This window comes from Eretmochelys imbricata, chromosome 8, assembly GCF_965152235.1.
Source record: "Eretmochelys imbricata isolate rEreImb1 chromosome 8, rEreImb1.hap1, whole genome shotgun sequence".
Lineage (NCBI taxonomy): Eukaryota > Metazoa > Chordata > Testudines > Cheloniidae > Eretmochelys > Eretmochelys imbricata.
The window spans coordinates 91818568-91837437 of record NC_135579.1 but is presented as its reverse complement, the minus strand read 5'-3'; the positions used below and the strand labels follow the sequence as shown (position 1 = coordinate 91837437).

Genomic DNA, 18870 nt, shown 5'->3' with positions numbered 1-18870 from the left:
TTAAAGGCCACTCCCCCGCAGGGCCAGCCCTGGTATGAGTTCAAGAACATGTTTACATGGTGGAAATGAAAGGACCCATTTCTTTCACTCCCCCCAGCTTCTCCATCCCCCATCATCCCCTTTGCTTGGGAATAATTTGTGCTTTTCTTGTCTTTCTTTCCCTCTTGCCTCCCTCCACTCCTTTCTCCCGCCCCCCCCGCCCTTCCCTATTTCTCTCCCTGCCTCCCTCCCCCCCGAGTCCCCCTGCCCTGCGCCGAGCCCCGCACGGAGCTCGCCCGCGGCCCGCAGCGCTGAGGGTATGTGCGTACGCGGCGCTCGCCCGGCTGATTTCCTGTGTTGCAGGTGACGGTGAGGTGCGGTCAAAATCCAGCCGCTCGTTTCCGCCCAGGTGAGAGTACAGAGCAGACGACGACTCGGGAGCAGCCAGGCCGTTTGCAACCCGCCTCTGCGGACCAGGTATTACACTCGGGGGCAGCTTGGCTTCCCCACAGGCTGGGACTCCCGCCCCCCTTGTCCGTTTCCTGCCTCCTCGCTGGTTAATGCTCCCGAGGGTAGGAGGGGGAATGAGCAGCGGCTGGGACTGGGCAGGTCAGGAACTTCCTGAAAGTTTGAGTTTCACTAATCCTCACCGGACAGCACCCCAAGCCTAGTGAACCTCGAGCAGGACTGGCTTTGGCTCTGCAAAGCCCCGATGAGCCAGGGGCTGAGCTGTCGGTCTAGGCACTTTTTATAGAGCCACAATCAATATAGTTTTAAACTACTCCCAGTCAGGGACAGTTCAGATTCAAGGCCCGTTTCAACAGCAGCCCCACTGGTTCCAAAGGGGTTTGGCCAGCTGGTTCTGGTTTTAACTCCATACTCTGTCCAAGACCGGCTTGATTTGGAAATGGGGAGCTGATCACTTTCTGTCACTCTGGAAATGATCAGAGGTCTCTGTCATAGGCTTAGTTTGATGGGGGCAGAAATGACATGTGGGTGGCACATGCGGTCATGTGCGACCCCCAGATTTCTGCCTTCCATTTATCGCAGGGGTTTTCAAACTGGGGATGGGGCATGGAGGAACGTTTGGTGGGGTGTGGTGGTGCCAGGCAGCTCAGGCCAGCGCCATGTGGCAGGGTTTGGAGATAGGGTTGCCAACTTTATAATATTTAAAAAACAGACTTTGGGTGTTCAGTCAGTAGATTTGATTGGACAGGTTTCCTTTTCGACCACCTTTTTGGTGGAAAATCAGACACCTGGCCACCCTCTCCAAGTCCTGCCATGTGGGGCTGTTCTGGGCTGCCTGAAGTCACCGCATACCCCCCTGAGTGTTCCTCCACACATCCCCTCCCTGAGTTTGAAAACCTGTGTGCTAAATGGAAGGCAAAGATATGGGTGGCACGTGTTCCTTTGTCCCCTCCAAGTGTCAGCTCTCGTTTGGGGGGGCAATACTTCCCCATTTTCCCCCCCAGTCTCTGCTCCTGCTGCATGTGAGTAGATGTAGCTGCCAGGATGTAACGGGCTCTTTATTTTTACATCGGAGGAAAATTAGTTTGATTATTGTGGGGGGATTGGGAGGAGAAAGTAAAACCTTTATCTGCACCTCTCCAGTTTTCCATGTATTCTCTTTCACATTTTTCATAGGTGCTGAGTGCCACTAGCTCTCATGGATTCGGCTGGAGTTTTTGGTGCTCAGCACTTCTGAAAACCAGGCCCCATGTGTCTTTAAACATAGGCTTCATCTCCAATGCAAACGAGATATGTTTTTTTCCACCAAGACATCTATCTCAATGTAAAGTCCTAGTGGAGACAATACACCGTAATTTTTAACTCACTGTAGCTAGTCAAGGTAACAGCTACCTGTGCCTTGACTCCACTAGGACTTTACATTGAGATAGATATCTTGGTGGAGAAAACACATCTGTTCTGCTGTGAAGACACAGCCATAAATTTGTGGCAGGAACTGTCCATATTTTTGTGTATTGTACACCACTGAGTATGCTTTTTGTCTTAAACAATAACCTGATGAAAGTCTTGTTTTTTAAGGCCATAATTCTTTCCTGATTAGGTGTGTGGGCTCCTGGACTGTGTAAGGTAACACATTATCCTGCCACAGGGCTGTATAAAATAGCTTCTTTCCTTCTGAATGATTCCAGAGTTGTTCAGAAAATTCTATGCACTTTGGGACAGGACACTATATTTTTGCCAGGTCTTAACTTTTTCTAGTCTAGTAATGTTGTTTAGGGGTGTGACCTTTTTTGTGTGACACTTATATACTAGCAAAAGCCCTAGTGTAACTGCAGGCATAAAAAGGCTTTTCCTGATGTAACTTATTTCACTTGCGAAATTGGTATAAGCTATACTGTCAAAAGCACTTTTTTGCCTATATAAGCTATGTCCACACTAGGATTTGCCTGTATTGCTATACTGGTGAACCTTTTTGTTAGTATAGACCTGGCCTACATCTGTGTTTGGACAGTACCTAACACATTTTGGATGTTACTGCAATTGAAATTGGAGTGTCATACCCTGCAGACCTGAGTGCATTGCACATGCCATGAGCTCCTTGCATTCTTCTGTGAAATGTTTGCTGGCAGTTTGCAGATAGCTGGCTGGTCACATGATACTGTCCTTCCTTGTTCCCAGTTGCTAAATTGCACTGAAAAATGCTGAAAACTTTCCTAATATTACATAACCACGTGAGCAATTGCTGTAGTTGCCACATAGACGTTGTTCAATTGCGAATCAGAGGGGAGGTGCCCAAGAGATAATTTAAAACATGGAAAGGTTTGAGAACCCTTGAACTACACTGTTTGCTTGTGTATAAACGGACCATATAAACGGACCATTTTGTATCAGGGATGTATCTTTTGCTATCTCCATGAAAAACTGCCCAAATCTGGCCAAGTTTGAAAAATCCTACTGGCCCTGGAGCGGAAAGCAGGGAACGTGCCTCTTCTGTGCTCTCAGAGGCACCCTGCTGGGCCCAGGCAGTGTGAAGAAAAGTTTTCTGATTAGAATACAGAGGAGACAAGAGCTGGATTGCAGGGGTTAAAACCAGGGCCAGATTAACACATAGGCAAGCTACTCATGTGCCTAGGGCCCAAACCTGAGTGGTGCTGAGACCCCGTGCATCAGGTTGCAATGGCATTCATTCAGATTTGGCCTGGCTGCTCCATCATCCTGGGTGGCATGGGACAACATGACCAGAGGTGCAACCCTGTGGTTTCCTAGGGCTCAGTGATGGTTAATTCAGCCCTGGATGGCTTGGAAGGGCAGTATAAAATGGAACAAGAAGACTGGTAGGAGAGCCTAGGATTGGAAGCTAGAGAGCATGGGAGTTGCAGTGGAAACTGGGGTGGAAGCAAAGAGGAGGAGACCAGAGAAAAGGAGTCGGGGGATAGAGAGAGAACTGGGAATGGTTGGGCAAGAAGACTAGCACTTAGAACAGGTGAGGAGCTGAGGACGAAAAGCCTGAGGAGGTGAGACTAGAACTAGCGAGGTGAGGAGAATAGGATGGGGAGGAAAGAGGACTGGGACAGACAGACTGTACATGAGGATCACTTCAGCTGCCACTGGTGTGTAGCTGCTTCTGCAATAGCTCTTAGCAGCTCCAGTCAACCGTTAAAGGCTGTAAGTGGAAATTTTCATTTGATTCTTTTTCTCCTGGGTTCTTCTGCCTATTTGGTGGAGCCAAAAGGACACTCCCATTTTTTCTGCTTGAATCCTTCTCTCTTGAATCCTTACCCCATGTCATCACTACTGTCCTTCCACCCACTACAACACAAACATGATTCACCTTCAAGACAGTATCAACACAAGCCTCTAGATGAGGTGGTTCTTGAATATGTGCTGCTTCCTTAGTGAGTCTTCAGGTTTCCTGTCAGATTGGATTTATTTTATGGTGTGAATTTATTTTGTGGTGTGACAGCTCCTGTGTTTGAGCTGTCTTTAAGGTGTTTTCCAGTTACTTCCACAATGGGATTGTTTTGCAGCTCCTATGAATTGTGTTTGAATGTGGGGCAGGTAAAATTGCCCTGTTTGATAAACCTCATAAGATATTTTCAAACTAAGCAAGGTCAGGCCTGGAATATAGGAGAGAGTGGTCTTGGTGCTTCAGTCTGTTGTATTTTCTTCTGAGTTGATTCAGGACCAAAGCCCAGCGTGGAATTAGGGAGGGATTGTTGCAAAAGTGGCACAAACCTTTCCTCAGAGGGGCTGGTTTTGAATGAATTAATCTTGTTTATTCCTCACACAGTATACTCCTGATTATCCCCAGATAACATGGGGGATCCGGGTTTTGTTTGGGTAATTGAGAAGGACTCCACTCACATGATCGGATTGTAGGATTGACATCCGGGCTGCAGAGGGAGCCCTGTGCTACTGCTCCTACACTCTGATTATTGCAGGCGTAAGGTGTAGGGGGAGGCAGAGGCCCCTGGCCAGGACTCTGCTCTGCCCCACCAGGACTGCAGCCTTCCTTGCATCTTGCGCCTTCATGGATCAGGTGTCACTGGTCCAGTGGCAGCGCAGGGAGTCCTCTGCAGCTCCACTGTCACGGTAAGGTTGCCAGGCGTCCGGTTTTCGACCGGAACCGGTGGTCGAAAAGGGATCCTGGCGGCTCCGGTCAGCACTGCTTACTGGGCTATTAAAAGTCTGGTTGGTGGCGCAGCAGGGCTAAGGCAGGCTCTCTGCCTGCCCTGGGTCCATGCAGCTCCCAGAAGCGGCTGGCATGTCCCAGCAGCCCCTGGCCAGATGGTCAATCAGGGAAGCGCCACACACTGTCCCTGCCCCCAGTGCTGGCTCTGCAGCTCCCATTGGCTGGGAACCATGACCAATAAGGGCTGTGGGGGGCAGCGCCTGTGGGCGCCGGCAGCGTGCACCACACAGAGCTGCCTGGCCATGCCTCAACCTAGGGGCTGGACATGCTGACCTGGAGCCGCCTGAGGTAAGCGCCGCCCACACCCTGAACCTCCTGCCCCAGCTCAGAACCCCCTCCCACACCCTAACTCCCATCCAGACCCCGCACTCCCTCCCACATCACAACCCCCTGCCTGAGCCCCGTCCTGTGCACTAACTCCCTCCTGGAGTCCACGCCCTCTCCCACATCCCAACCCTCTGCCCCCGTCCTGAGCCCTCTCCGCATCCCCAGCCCCACCCCAGAGCCTGCACCCCCAGCCTGGAGCCCCCTCCCGCACTCTGAACTCCCGCACTCTGAACCAGCCCACACCCTAGGGGGCTGGAGTTAAAGGTGGGCGGGGCCTCAAGGGGTGTGGCAGGAGCGGGGCCTTGGGGAAGGGGTGACAGAAGGGTGTTCGGTTTTGTGCAATTAGAAAGTTGGCAACTGTATGTCATGGCCTTGCTCACTTGCTCTTGTGACAGTGGGGCTGCACAGGGCTCTCTGTGCTCTCATAGGAGCCATTCAGTAGCAGGGTGGCCTCCCCCGCGTCCCTGAGTCTCTGCTCTATTATCCAGACCTCTGCATTAGCCATATCCCTTCTTTGTCTCCCTTGGGGATTCAGATACTGCAGAGGTTTGGATAATAGGGGGTTGGAAAGTCAGGCGTATACTGTGTATCTGTTTAAGTTGGTAAACTGCTTTGGTGGCCCTCAGCATGCCAGGCCCTATATAAATGCAAGGTGATATGCACATTAGGGCTTTATTGTCTCACAAAACATATTGCGAACACTAATATTTATTATTACAGTACTACCTAGAGGCCTCAACCAAAATTGGAGTCCCATTGTGTTAGGCACTGTACATACACATAGTAAGAGATGGTCCAGCTGTAGCTCATGAAAGCTTATGTTCAAATAAATTGGTTAGTCTCTAACGTGCCACAAGTACTCCTTTCCTCCCCAAAGAGTTTATTTAAATAACTAAGACAGACAAAGGACAGGAGGGGAAACAGAGGTGAAGTGACTTGCTCAAGTTCACGCAGCAGGGTCATGGTGCAGAGCGGGGAATAGAACTCAGATTTCCTTATCAAGCCCAATGCCTTATCAACTAGACCAATTTTAGACCCTGATTCTACAATATATTTTGCCTGTGTGGAGCACCACTGATTTTGGAGGGGCTTCGCACAGATGTAAGGTTCCACCCACATGATCGGATTGTAGGATTGACCCATAACTATGAGGAGTCTGCCAGTATTTCAGTAATTAAAATAACAGTGGAAAAAGTAGTTGTGTATTTTGAAAGGACATCTGCTTAAAGTGTAGTCAATTAAAAACAAGTTTAAAATAGTTTGCTGTGACATACCTGTATTTTAATCTCCTCTGTCAAGTTCTATGTCTTTTACAGTTGCATTTTTCTGTGTTTAAAAATCTTTTTTGTCCTTTTTGCTTTGTGAAAAGCCCAAACAAACAACAAAGGGAAACTTGGTGACCATTTATAAGTAGCAGTGAAACTGACTGCATTTGATTGTAACAAAGTAAACAATACTGTAAGTGAAGTAAACACAATGAAAAAATAGTTTATCCTCTAATATCGATTATAGTAATCTTACATGTTACTTATAGAAATGATACAGTAAAATTTTTTTTTTGAGTTGACTCTGTCTCTTAAGCAATCTGCTGGAAGGTATAACTTAGTTTACACTTGGTTTCTAAGTCGATTTATTTATTTATTTATTTATTTATTTTTAACGTCGTCTAGATTATTCTGACTGATTCCAAAGAGATCAATTCACCATGCCTGAAAATCCTGCAGCAGGTAGATGTTTTAAGAATAATTATCTTTGTTGAGTAGTGAGAGAATTGGGAGCCGGAATTCTAATCTGTATTATTTTGGGATGTATCAGATAAGCAGCAGGTGCTACAAATTCTTGATCGACTGCAAATGAAACTGCGAGAGAGAGGGGAGACTTCACAGAATGAAAACCTGACTATTTTATGTAACACACTCAGAAGCCCTTTGTTTAATCAGATACTGACCCTTCAGCAGTCCATCAAGCAACTGAAGGAGCAAGTAAGTTGAAAGTTACCTTTTTTGGCTATTCTATTGGCTATATTTATTTAGGAATTTAAATTATGGTATGTAGGCGTGTGTCACTGGGGATGCTGCCATTTGGCTTTATAAACTGTGACTGGGGTGATTGAATGTTCTGTTTTCCACCACGTTGGTATTTAACCGGGCTATGGCTCCGATAACTGGAGGATCCGAGTGCCTGGCATGCTCACCTACACACCCAGTTCAAGTCATAGGGCTAGTTGAACCAGGCACATGAACTTTAAAATCAGGAATTAATTCTGCATGCCCTGGGTGCCAATGAGCTCTGCAGGTGTTCTGTCATTATCCATATGGCTGTAGAAGACAATTTTACCTGTAAATGCAAATACATCTAGGAGCACAGTTTGTGGCAAGTGCATAATGAATGAATACCTGGAATATTCAGAATCAGTATTCAACAAGTTGATTTTGTTCAGGTTCCTTTTAAATACACTCCTGAACGAGAGAACTCTTTCTCCTGCTTGGCATGTCAACATCTGTAATTCCTAGGGGAAAGCCTCTGCATTTGTTAGTTGACTGGTGTTGCTATATATTGAATTCCAGCTCCTAGCAACTATAGCATGTGCAATCTGTTGCCTGTGGACCAGGCCCAACCAGGGGGAACACGGTAAATGTGTGGCCTGTGAACTGGAGAAAGCACAAGTGGCTCTTCTGCTGTTTGTTCGGCTTTCCTGAGCACTTGAGCGGTAAAACACTATGACTGAAATAACTGAATAGAGGAAGGATCATGAGACCCGGAATAAAATTTTCAGAAGTGCCTAGGTGTCTTAGCATAAGTCCTGTTGACTTTCAGTGAGACTTAAGTCAGGTCTATATTACAAACTATTACTAGCATAGCTATATTGATCAGGAGTACGATGAGATGTGATTTGTGACCGCCATAGCTGCGCCAGCAAAGTCCCCTTGTGTAGATGCAATTGTGCTTTTGCCAGGATAGTTATACTGGCAGATAAGCCAGTATAGTTTATTTGGCTCAGTTTTGCCACTATAAGCTGTGTCCACACTAGGCTATAGACAGACTGGCAAAGCCTTCCAAGTGTAGACCTGGCCTTAGGTACCGAAGTCTCTTTTGAACATGGGACTTAGGCCTATGTGACCAAGGTGCATTTGAAAATTTAACCTGTAGTCTGAAGGCTATTTTGACACTCCTTCCACATGTGTTTAGATCCTGGGGAGGAGAGGGGAAAAACAGGAGAGCAGGAAAAGACAAGAAAGAGGGATGTAATACATATAGGGAGAATGAAATGGAAGGAAACGGAGAGAATATTTTTTCATTTAAAAAATAGCTGAAACATGGAGGGATTGTATTTTTTTTTTTTAATTCTTTTTTAATACCAAAGGAACTGTGTTTTGGCTAGTGCTGCTGTCATGCTGCATTTCTTCTTCTGTCTCCAGCTGATTCAGCGTTCTTTCTGCCTCTTTTTCTTTTCCTCCTGTTTTTATTTTGTGCACAAATTAGATGTTGTCCCTTAGTACATGCCTGTTCCTGTTCGTCCTTTCATACACTTGGTGAAATAGTTTAGGCAATCCTGATGTTCGTACTAGGTATTAATATTCTGATTTAAAATCCTGATAAATTGTTTATATGGCTGGTTTTGTACAAAGTTTTATACCTGCAAATCTGTTTTTATATTGGATTTTTACTTTTGCAGGATGGTATTTGACTAAGTATTTCTGCTTGTTTTTAACAGCTCAATTACATGCCTTCAGACCGTTCAGTGGACTTTGATTTTACTAAGAGAGGGTTACTAGTATTTGATGCTGACAGATCCATTGCTAATGGGAATGTGTATATGGCTTATAATTCATCTGGACCCAGAGTAGATCCACTCACTCCAAAACTAGGAGCTGATGAATTAAACATGATGATCCAACGGATGGCAAAGGTAAAGTCCTGTCATTGCCAGTGTGTTTAAACTTATTTTCAACAAATGTCATTTCTTTTGCATACATTGTGTTGCAATAGATTGCCAAACATAACTTTCTGTACTGTGTCCTGGGGAGTGGTGTCTTATAACTCAGTAAGAGAGTAGAGTTGGTTGGGATTCCCCCCCCCCCCCCCCACACACACCCCACCACCCCCCCCCCAGTGGAAAAACTTCGACAAGAATGAAAAATATTTTACTTGACTTTTTTTTCTTCTTATAATCAATACCCCAAAACAGAAAAATTTCAGTTGGCAAAAACCATAATTATTTTCCCCATTGATGAAATTTCATGGGAAAGAGATGTTTCCTGAAAAAATTTCAGTTTTGAATTTTAGCTGCTGAATAGGAGAGGTATAAACAGTGGAAGTGATTAAAAACATTTTATATACCCCTTAATTTAATTTGAATAAAACTTGATTTTAAAACCTAATCAGACTGATACTAACTTCATGAACATAGACTGTGTAGCACGGGTGGCCAACCTGACCCTGAGAAGGAGCGAGAATTTACCGATGTACTTGGCCAAAGAGCCACAGTAATATGTCAGCAGCCCCCCATGAGCTTCCCTCCCTCCTCACACCTCCCGATCAGCTGTTTCTTGGCATGAGGAGGCTCGGAGGGGGAGTGGGAGGAGCAAGGAAATAGCAGGCTCAGGGGAGGGGGCGGGAAGGGGTGGCGTGGGGGCAGGGCCTGTGGCAGAGCCAGGGGTTGAGCAGCGAGCACCTCCCAACACATTGGAAAGTTGGCGCCTGTAGCCCCAGCCCCGGAGTCGGTGCCTGTACCAGGAGCCGCCAATTAACGTCTGAAGAGCCGCATGGGGCTCCGGAGCCACAGCCTGGCCACCCCTGGTGTAGCATATTAGTGTAGCAGAGCCATTATTGTACAGGCACAGGGATCCAACCATGTAGGACTGGGCCTATCCTATGCATTTAAAACTGGGCATTATTTTCATCAGTTGGGTTAATTGATTAGTCATTCCTTTCTATATTAAATATTGACTACCTTAATGTTACTGTAGTGTTTTACAAACTAAATCTTTTACTGGTTGAGTTAAAGACTGAACATTATTTTAAATAAAACAGATGTGATTAAAGTATTTTTTTCATGGGTATTTTATACTAGTAAACGCACCCAGAAACTCTGTACTGGAGGGAAAAATATATGTATTTAAAAACCATAGCCTTTGAATGCCGAGCTAAAAACTAACCCTTTTTAAAGCAAAAAGCAGCCAAAAGACAAGTTCTTTGCTTTAGTTATGCAATGTTTCCAGAAATTCTAAATAAACTGCATTAATCAGCATTTTATACATACTTTTTGTCCAGTTTGGAATTCATCTCATAATGTGAATGAAGTGTGAAAGCCGCTCTTAAATTTCCTGAGGGTTCAGAACCTTGGGCAGCCTGTATATACTGCATTCTGTTCTATAAACCTCTCCTATTTATTTTTCATATAAGTAACATATGTTCAAAATTCTGAATTTTTTTTTTTAAAGAAGGGGAGAGACTAGTTCTTCTTGTACTCATAAATTTTAAACAAGATCATTCTACTGTTGCAAATTAACTTTTTTTTATTAGGGCAGGCAAATAGAATATATAGATATAGAAAAACCATCTGTTGGAGGTCTTGGTTTTAGTGTGATTGCCCTTAAAAATCAAACCATGGGAGAAGCTGGTATCTTTGTCAAGGAAATCCAGCCAGGAAGCATAGCTGCCAGGTAAGAATATGCAGATTTGTGTTTTATTAACCTTTATTTTTAAAAAATCCCCCTTCAGAAGTGCAGCAAAATTATGATTTTGCATGTTTTAAAAAAATAATTGCAAGAAAAACACTGGCTAAGATTTAAAAAATGACTAATAATTTTGGGTATGCAGTGTTGTCCCAGGCTATTAGAGACACAAGGTGGGTGAGGTAATATCTTTTATTGGACCAACTTCTTTTGGAGAGAGAGAGAGAGGCAAGCTTTCTGAGCTTATACAGAGCTCTTCTCTGGTCTGGGAAATGAACGCAAGAGTGTCACAGCTACAGCAGATGAAACCACATTCTTGATCATTACGTTGATTTCTGATCATTAAATCATTCCCCAAACAACCTCAGGAGATACTCTACAGCCTCATCCCCCAGAGACCTTCTACATGGTTCCCAAGATACATAAACAAGAGAACCCAGGCAGACCCATCCTATCTGGCCGCAGCATCTTACTGAAGGAATGTTGAGACTTATAGAAACCATCTTCAAATCACTCACCACACAAAGGACCAGCTTCCTCCAGGATACAACCAACTTCCTCTAGAAACTCCGCTACATTCACAACATCCCTTACAGTGACAGCATTGCTGCCTGCCTCAGATATTTACAAGATAATGCCAACCCTCAGATATCCACCCCAAACACATCATCAAATTCATCCTCACACATAATTTAATATTCAACAACAAACACATTGCCAAACCATGGGTATAGTCAAGGTACTAGGATGGCTCCAATATACCAGTCTCTTCATTGGCCACCTTGAAGAAGAATTTCTGGAGAGATGCACTACGAAACCAGTGATATGCCTGATGGTCTGTCCAGAGGATGAAAATATCTAAACTCCCTCAGATTTCCACCACAACTTCAATAACCACGACCCATCCATTTGACTCGCTAGTGTGGGAGTGTTCTAGAGCAGAGGTTTCCAAACTTTTGCACTGATGACCCCTTTCACATAGCATGTCTCTGAGTGTGACCCCCCCCCTTTATAAATTAAAAACACTTTTTATATATTTAACACCATTATAAATGCTGGTTGCAAAGCAGGGTTTGGGGTGGAGGCTGACAGCTAGCGACCCCCTCCCCCACGTAATAGCCTTGTGACCCTCTGAGGGGTCCTGACCCCCAGTTTGAGAACCCCTGTTCTAGAGAATCAACTTCCTGGACACCAAAATCAGCTTCAACAATGGAATACTACAGACAACTATATATGAAACACCCACTGATCACCCCACCTACCGTGGAAACACACTGAAAGATCTAGCAAGTGTGTGTACCATAGTAGTGTTGCAACAAAAACCAATTTGTCTGGGTTATTAAATAGAATGTGGTGTACACCTAACTTGTATGCTAGTGGAGCCAATGTAATAAATTAACATTTTTATATAATTCACTTAATATTGCATTACGGTTTATTGTGAATGTTCCAGTTTAGATGACAAAATCCTGTTACGTAGTTACATCCTTTTTTTTTTTAATTCTTTTAATCTTTTATCAAGGGATCAAAGATTAAAGGAAAATGACCACATTCTGGCCATCAACTGCACCCCGTTGGATAAGAGCATTTCCCATCAGCAGGCTATTGCACTGCTCCAACAATCCACAGGATCTTTACATCTGATTGTTGCTAGAGAGTCAGTCCAAAGAAACAGCGGACCCTCTCCTGTCTTAAGTGACACAAATCCACCTGAGACTGTGAGTTATACTGTCAAAAATCAGTTTTTGGAAGGTGTTAGTGCTTTCTAAACGTATGAAAGGATTTTTACAGTTTTAACTATTTTTGTTTTACAGCAGCTAACTATATGTGCTTTTTAATTGTGTCTAAGAATGCAGGTATTTCATTTTAAAGTTATCATGCCCTAAATATGATGATTCCATTGCAAAGCTGCGTGAATTTGTTGTAAAGTAGATATTGGGGTTTTTGTGAGGGATCTGGAGTTGATGCTTTAGTCAGTTGACCCATTCTCAGTAGTGGAGCCTGCTTACAGAGGGGCAGGGTAGGGCAATTTACAAATTCACCTAATGCAAAACATTTTACCTTGGGCAATTGGACTCTGATTATGACTTAAAAGAGGGTAGGCAGTGTTTACTTTCAGCAGTCTCCACTGATCAGAATATGATTAACACCCCAAAGCAATGTCTTATTTAAATAAAGTGACGCATACATGCATCGTTGTGAGGGGAACGTCTTGATTGCATGGTTAGTTTGCCAGTTTTTCATATCAACGTTCATATGTTGCTAGTCTCCACTGATTGTGAACCCACTAACTTTCTTGAGCGTGAGGGCTTATTGTATACTCGGTTATGTAATCTCCCAGGTCCTGATAATTTAGTAGGGCCACACACGCCTGAGAATGGGGTTTGCAATATTGTGATCTTAATTTGTTATATTGGAAGCTTTGCTGGAGATCTTTTTCAGAGGGATTTTTGTTGTACTGGATAATTACTTCCCTCATGAATATTGTAGAGCTAGTGAAATTTGAAGATTTTAGTGGATAATCAATATTGTTTATTGCTCTGAAAATTTTAAAGAATTAAATTTTAACTGCTTTGTCATTAAAGCATTTGCACCAAACAGACTAACAAAATAAAATAGAAATATGTTTCTCTGTGGGGGGTCTTTAAACTTCCTTTATGATTTTTAACTGATCTTGGCCAAGATTTTCAGTATGCTAATAAATCCTTTATTCACAGAAGTCTTAAACCTGCCTGCTTTGCCTCATTTTGGTGTCTATGTAAGGTGATCATATGGCAGAGGAGTTCTCAGATTGTCTTGTATGCCACAAGGTTGCAGTGCAAAATAGCTTAGAGAGATGCTTCCAATTCAGTATGGCAAAATGTATATTGTGCTATTCATCCAAAGTGTACTGGAGCTCTATTCAGCATGTAAGTAAAATAACAGAAGTAGGAAACTAGTCAAATATTAAACAAAAACTAGGCGAATGCAGACTTCTCACTTTTTCCCTCCCTATGGGTTGCAGTAAACTTGATTTTCCAGAAATTAAAATGGTAGTCTTTACTATTGTAAGAAATCCTAAAATTGCCTTTATGTAGTCAAGAATGGTGTCTTATGAAAGTGAAAAAGCAAAATTTATGCAAAACCCATTGACTGACTGACCAAGACTCAATATGGCTCCAGTTGTATGTGGGGAAATTGCTCTGAATAAGATTATTAATAATTCCCAGCAGACATGAAAGCTGGAAATACTGATTATTAACTGAAATTAAAATTTCCCTCTTCTATTAACTGCAGATTCAGTGGGGCCATGTTGAAGAAGTTGAACTGATTAACGATGGCTCAGGATTAGGTTTTGGAATTGTAGGAGGAAAATCAAATGGTGTTGTTGTAAGGACTGTTGTTCCAGGCGGATTAGCAGATCGGGTAACTTGTTATTTTATGTCACTTCTTATTTGGTTTTAAAGTACAATAACTTCTTTTGACAGTTCTAAAATAAACTAATATATGTAAACAAAAGGAGTCTGATAGCATCAAAGACTGAATGCCAATATATATATTGTATATAGAAATAAATACATGTTCAAGGTATGATGACTGATAAAAAGTCAACACTGGAACTGAGCTAAGTTACTTCTCCGGCATGGCAGGGCTTTTATTGCATTCCAGATCAGACAGAAATATTAAAAGCTTGTCTAGCATTATATTTAGCATTCAATAAAATTTCAACCATTAGTCATCCGTGCTGGGACAGCTACTCTTAACAGACATGCAGATTCTGTATAGAATATATATATTTGGTTACAATTTTACAGGGGTCAACTCTGCAAACTCACATTCTCATGTCTGTAATCTTTAATCATGCAGGTTGTCCCACTAAAGTAATGGCACTTACTTGCATGCAGGGCTGGCCTTATGAGTGAGCAATGTGGGCAACCACCCAGGGTGCAATGGTCAGGGGGGTGCTATAGTCATGAGGCAAGGAGTGGATGGACCTGGGGTACAAGGCTGCGGAAGGGAGCTTGGAATGGCTGGGGGAGGCAGTGCAGCCCAGGCTTGATGTGGGATGGTAGGGGAGGCAGCAGGGGCCGGGGTGCCAAAATACAAGTTCACCCAGGGCATCATTTCCCCAAGGCCAGCCCAGTTGCATGAGTATATGTTCAAAGATCCAGTGCATGGGTTATTTATAAAGATTATTTATTTTTATGTGAAGAGGCTTGGGCCTGCGCAGAGCCCCACTGAAGTCAGTGATACCTACACAGGTGCACGGATTCATCTGTCTGGATCAGATTGCAGCCTTGGGGTCTTAGTCTTTAAAGACCCAATCATGACCAGTACTAACTACCCTCAACTGAAGCATTTAACAGGGTTGGGATTTCAATGAGAGCTCACCTATGACTGGTTACTAACTGCTGCCCATAACCTTAGGTGTGCAAAAAAGACATGTTGCGTTTTAAAATATTAATGTAAGGCAAGAGGCAGGTTATAGCACATGCTCCAATTCAGAACAGAAATGAAAACTGGGTATTTGAAGAGCTGGAATGGAAAAAGTCAGCTGTTGCTTGAGAGCCTCCTCTATAAAATGGTCTGAAGTAATGAATACATTTTCACTTACTGTGAAACACCTCTTTTGCTGTGAGGAACAAAATATTTTGGCTTCCAATGACAGCTGTAAATTAAGATATTACTGTATCAGTTTCAATTGAACAAGAGGACCAATGCAGTTAAAAATGTGAAATATGGAGCACGTATATGCCAAAGCTCAGTGAAGTAACACCAGTATTAATGTGCATGTTAGTTATTATGGGCGAAGTCCTCAGCTGGTATAAATCAGTGTACTTAAGTCAACAGGAATATGAAGATTTACACCAGCTGAGGCCATGGCCCTATGTATGTTTAGTATGGTTCTTTCTTACAGTAAAAATAACAGATTGGGTCTCAATCCAACCTTTTTTTTTTTTGTTTGGGTTTTTTTTTTTTTTTAAATAAATATGAGCAAAACTAGTCACGAGTGTAGTTCTGTTACATTCAGTGGAATTAGTCACTTGAGTAAAGGCTAGTCATGTGAGTAAGACCTGCAGGGTTGAGTTTTTAACATTTGAGCTGTTCAGGTTCTTCAAATAGCCCTAAATCAAAATGCTGTGCTTTGTATCCCTAAAAGCCTTTTCTGCTATTGGATAGCATAGTTCTCAGAGAAAATCTCAGACTACAGGATTACAAAACAGTGTCCGCATTTGTTTCCCAGTAAATATGAAATTTAACCTTTTTCTGATTAATTGTACCATTAAGAGCAATATGGTTTTACTTTTTTTTTTTTTTTTTAAATCAGTTTGCTGTAGAACTGCTAACTGCTGTGGAAAAAGCAATGATTAATTGTGTTAGCATTTCCTTACGTTATTTGTTTTGCAGCATTGATTATTTTTTATGATATTTTCATGCACTAGCTGCCCCATGAAAATATACTACTCAATTTCAGTTCTGCAATGTAAAATTTTGGTCCAGTTATTAATTTTTTTTTTAAATGTTCCATGTTTGAAGGATGGGAGACTTAGAACAGGAGATCACATCTTACAGATTGGACGAACCAATGTACAAGGAATGATCAGTGAACAAGTTGCCCAAGTGCTGAGGAACTGTGGGAATTCTGTTAGGATGGTGGTTGCAAGAGATCCAGCATGTGAGATTACTGTGATCCCACCAACCCCTGTGAGCTTGCCTGTTGGTGCATTACCCTTTCCTCCAGACAGGGGTGTAAGTATCTGACATTTCCTCACAATTCTTCAAATAAGTTCTGCTGTGGCTTACAGCCAGAAAGAGAAAGCACAGCGTTCACAAGTGCTAAAGAGTTTCAGACAGACTGCAACATATTTTGTTATTTGAGCTTCCAAATATCATACCATGGTATTAAATGATCCTTATTTTAGCCATCAGTTGAGCCTTTTGTAGTCTTCTACAGTATACTATAAATACCTATTATCTCAGGGCCAGGCTGACCAGGGCAGTTTCAGTGTTGCAGAATTTATTACAAAGTGAGTGATTTGATTTAACGGGATCATAAACATTATTGATAAATGGAACGTTTAGATCTCCTTTCTAGCTTATTACATTCTTGCTCATCTGAGCTGATTTAAAAAATGATGACTTTTTCTTTCCTAAAATCCAGCATGCACTATGACCAGAACAGAATTGTTCAGCACAGTGAGCTACTTCTCTTCATGAAACATAAGTGTAACATCTTCCTAGTCTACACAACTTTGATGGAAAATGTATTTTAAATATTTGAATCTTGTTTTAGCAAATCTCCTCCCGGTCATATCAAAGTTGCTTGGGTTTTTTTTTTTTTTGAAGTCATCCTCTTCAGTTTTGAATAATTAAAATCAACAAATGCTACACTAAGTGTACAGTAAGTCTGGAAACATCAACAAAGCTGTGCTTGTACGCCATCTGCTACTAATGCGCTAGATAGATTTAGGTGTGGAATCTCTGAGTAGCCTTTTTCTTTCTTCTCTTGATCTTGATTATAACTTGGAATCTGAGAGGAGCTGTTCTTTAAAACACAACCTATGTTTGCACTCTTTCCCACTGGACCAGGTTGCTCCAAAGGCATCTCTTAGCTTCTGGTGGGGGAGAGAACCTCACTTCTCTCTGGAGAGATCCTTCTCTCTGAAGATAGGTGATGTTGAGCTATAATGGGGAACCGGTTCAGTTCTCCTCTGAAGTGAGGTTGCAGTAATAGCAGAGGATTGGGGAATGGAAAGAGCCTACATTTCAAGTGGATGAGAATGGAAATGTTCCTACTTCCTCCTGTCCTCTCGTCTGCCCTCTCGAATTTTCCACCCCTTCAGGAGATACTAATGCAGCCAAGAAGACATTGGTTAAATAAATGTCATCCTGAGTTCTTTGAGCTTGGTGTCTTGAAAGCAGGACATGTGTAGTGCTCTGCAAACAGGCATTTCCTAAAGAATCTATATAGCCACGTAGAATCACTTGCTGGCTCTGTCACATTTTCCAAGACTATATATACAGCCTTAACTTTTCCTCCCCTAGCATATATTATTTTCACATTCCCTGTGTTAGAGACTGACCTTGCAGATTGACTTGTTCAGCAGTATACATGTTCCATAGATCAAGCTAGCAGCAATCCTGCATGCTCTAGCTGCTGCAAGCTTTCTAAAATGTCCTCCTTTCTGCTGTTAGTTTTTGTACTGTTTTTTCCACCGCTTTGCAGGGTCTTTCAGGTTTCTGAGACATCTAGAAATAAACTCAGATATTGCTAATCATGACATCTATTGCATTCTTTGTTGGCAGAACCCAGGCATTTAGATTGAAGAAGTATCTGGTCAATTTGCTGATAGATTAGTCTTTGCAGAAATTGACAGCAGTAGCTAATCTGAATGTGTTTTTCCCTGCTTCATTTATTGTACTTGTTAAAGGCAGGTCACGAAAATCACTTTGCACCAAGGAATCTACTGCACAAGAAAGATAGCAATTTTTTACTACCAGAATCTCGTTCTACTCTGACTTCTGAGAAAGCATTTACTAGCTGAGAATTTTACAATGGCAAGATTTTTCCAGCTTTATGATTACCGCTTAAATCAGCAGAAATAGTCTTGAATTGCCCATTAGTTTGTTGTATATTAAACCACTAGTTTTGCATTAAGCTACCTCAGTTCTCTACCACAGTTTCTAAATCCACACTACTCTGTGTATATAAGGAAACAGAAAATCTCATACAGTTAGTCATGTGCAAGGCATATACCTACAACCTACCAATTTAGCCACAGCTCGGGAATGGGCTGTTATGTTTGGGATTGTGTGTCTATATTTCCCAGAATCCACCCGTTAAATCCATATTCTACTACTCCACTTTCAGTAACATGCCATAGATGAATATTTTTGCAGAATTAGGAAATGGCATCAGTCATTCTGCGAAGTGCCTCTGGCACTAAGGTTTCTGGTGTTGCCTTTGAAGGAAAGGTCTTGGACTGTCAAAATGGCTCTGCGTGGAGAGAAACAACCAAAGATCAAGTGAGCAAATACATAACGGCGGATGGTGAGGGCCAGCTTCAGGGGACCAATCCATAAATTTCTCCTGGGATCAGATCGTGTCTGAATACCTTATTTAATTGTGGTTAAGAAAACATTGAACAGATGATTCAGAAGCCAAAAGATAGTGCCAAGTTATGTACTATTCCATTCTTCTCTGTTCTTGTTTCCCTTTTTATGATGAATCTTCTTATCTTTTTT

At 42.5% G+C, this 18870-nt stretch overlaps 1 protein-coding gene across 3 annotated transcripts in view; it reads left to right on the top strand.

Annotated features, from left to right (window-relative positions):
- Positions 1-360: 360 nt before the first annotated feature.
- Positions 361-18870, top strand: part of PATJ (PATJ crumbs cell polarity complex component) — a 216242-nt gene continuing 197732 nt past the window's right edge. For 2 of the 3 annotated variants that reach the window (XM_077824426.1, XM_077824425.1), the window contains exon 1: positions 16218-16374. In XM_077824426.1, the coding sequence (XP_077680552.1) occupies positions 16222-16374 (153 nt within the window). In that variant the 5' untranslated portion in view covers positions 16218-16221. Of the gene's footprint in view, positions 457-6636; positions 6694-6781; positions 6949-8681; positions 8877-10492; positions 10633-12166; positions 12363-13920; positions 14050-16161; positions 16375-18870 lie in introns of those variants that run through there. The other variant, XM_077824427.1, reaches the window with a different exon arrangement.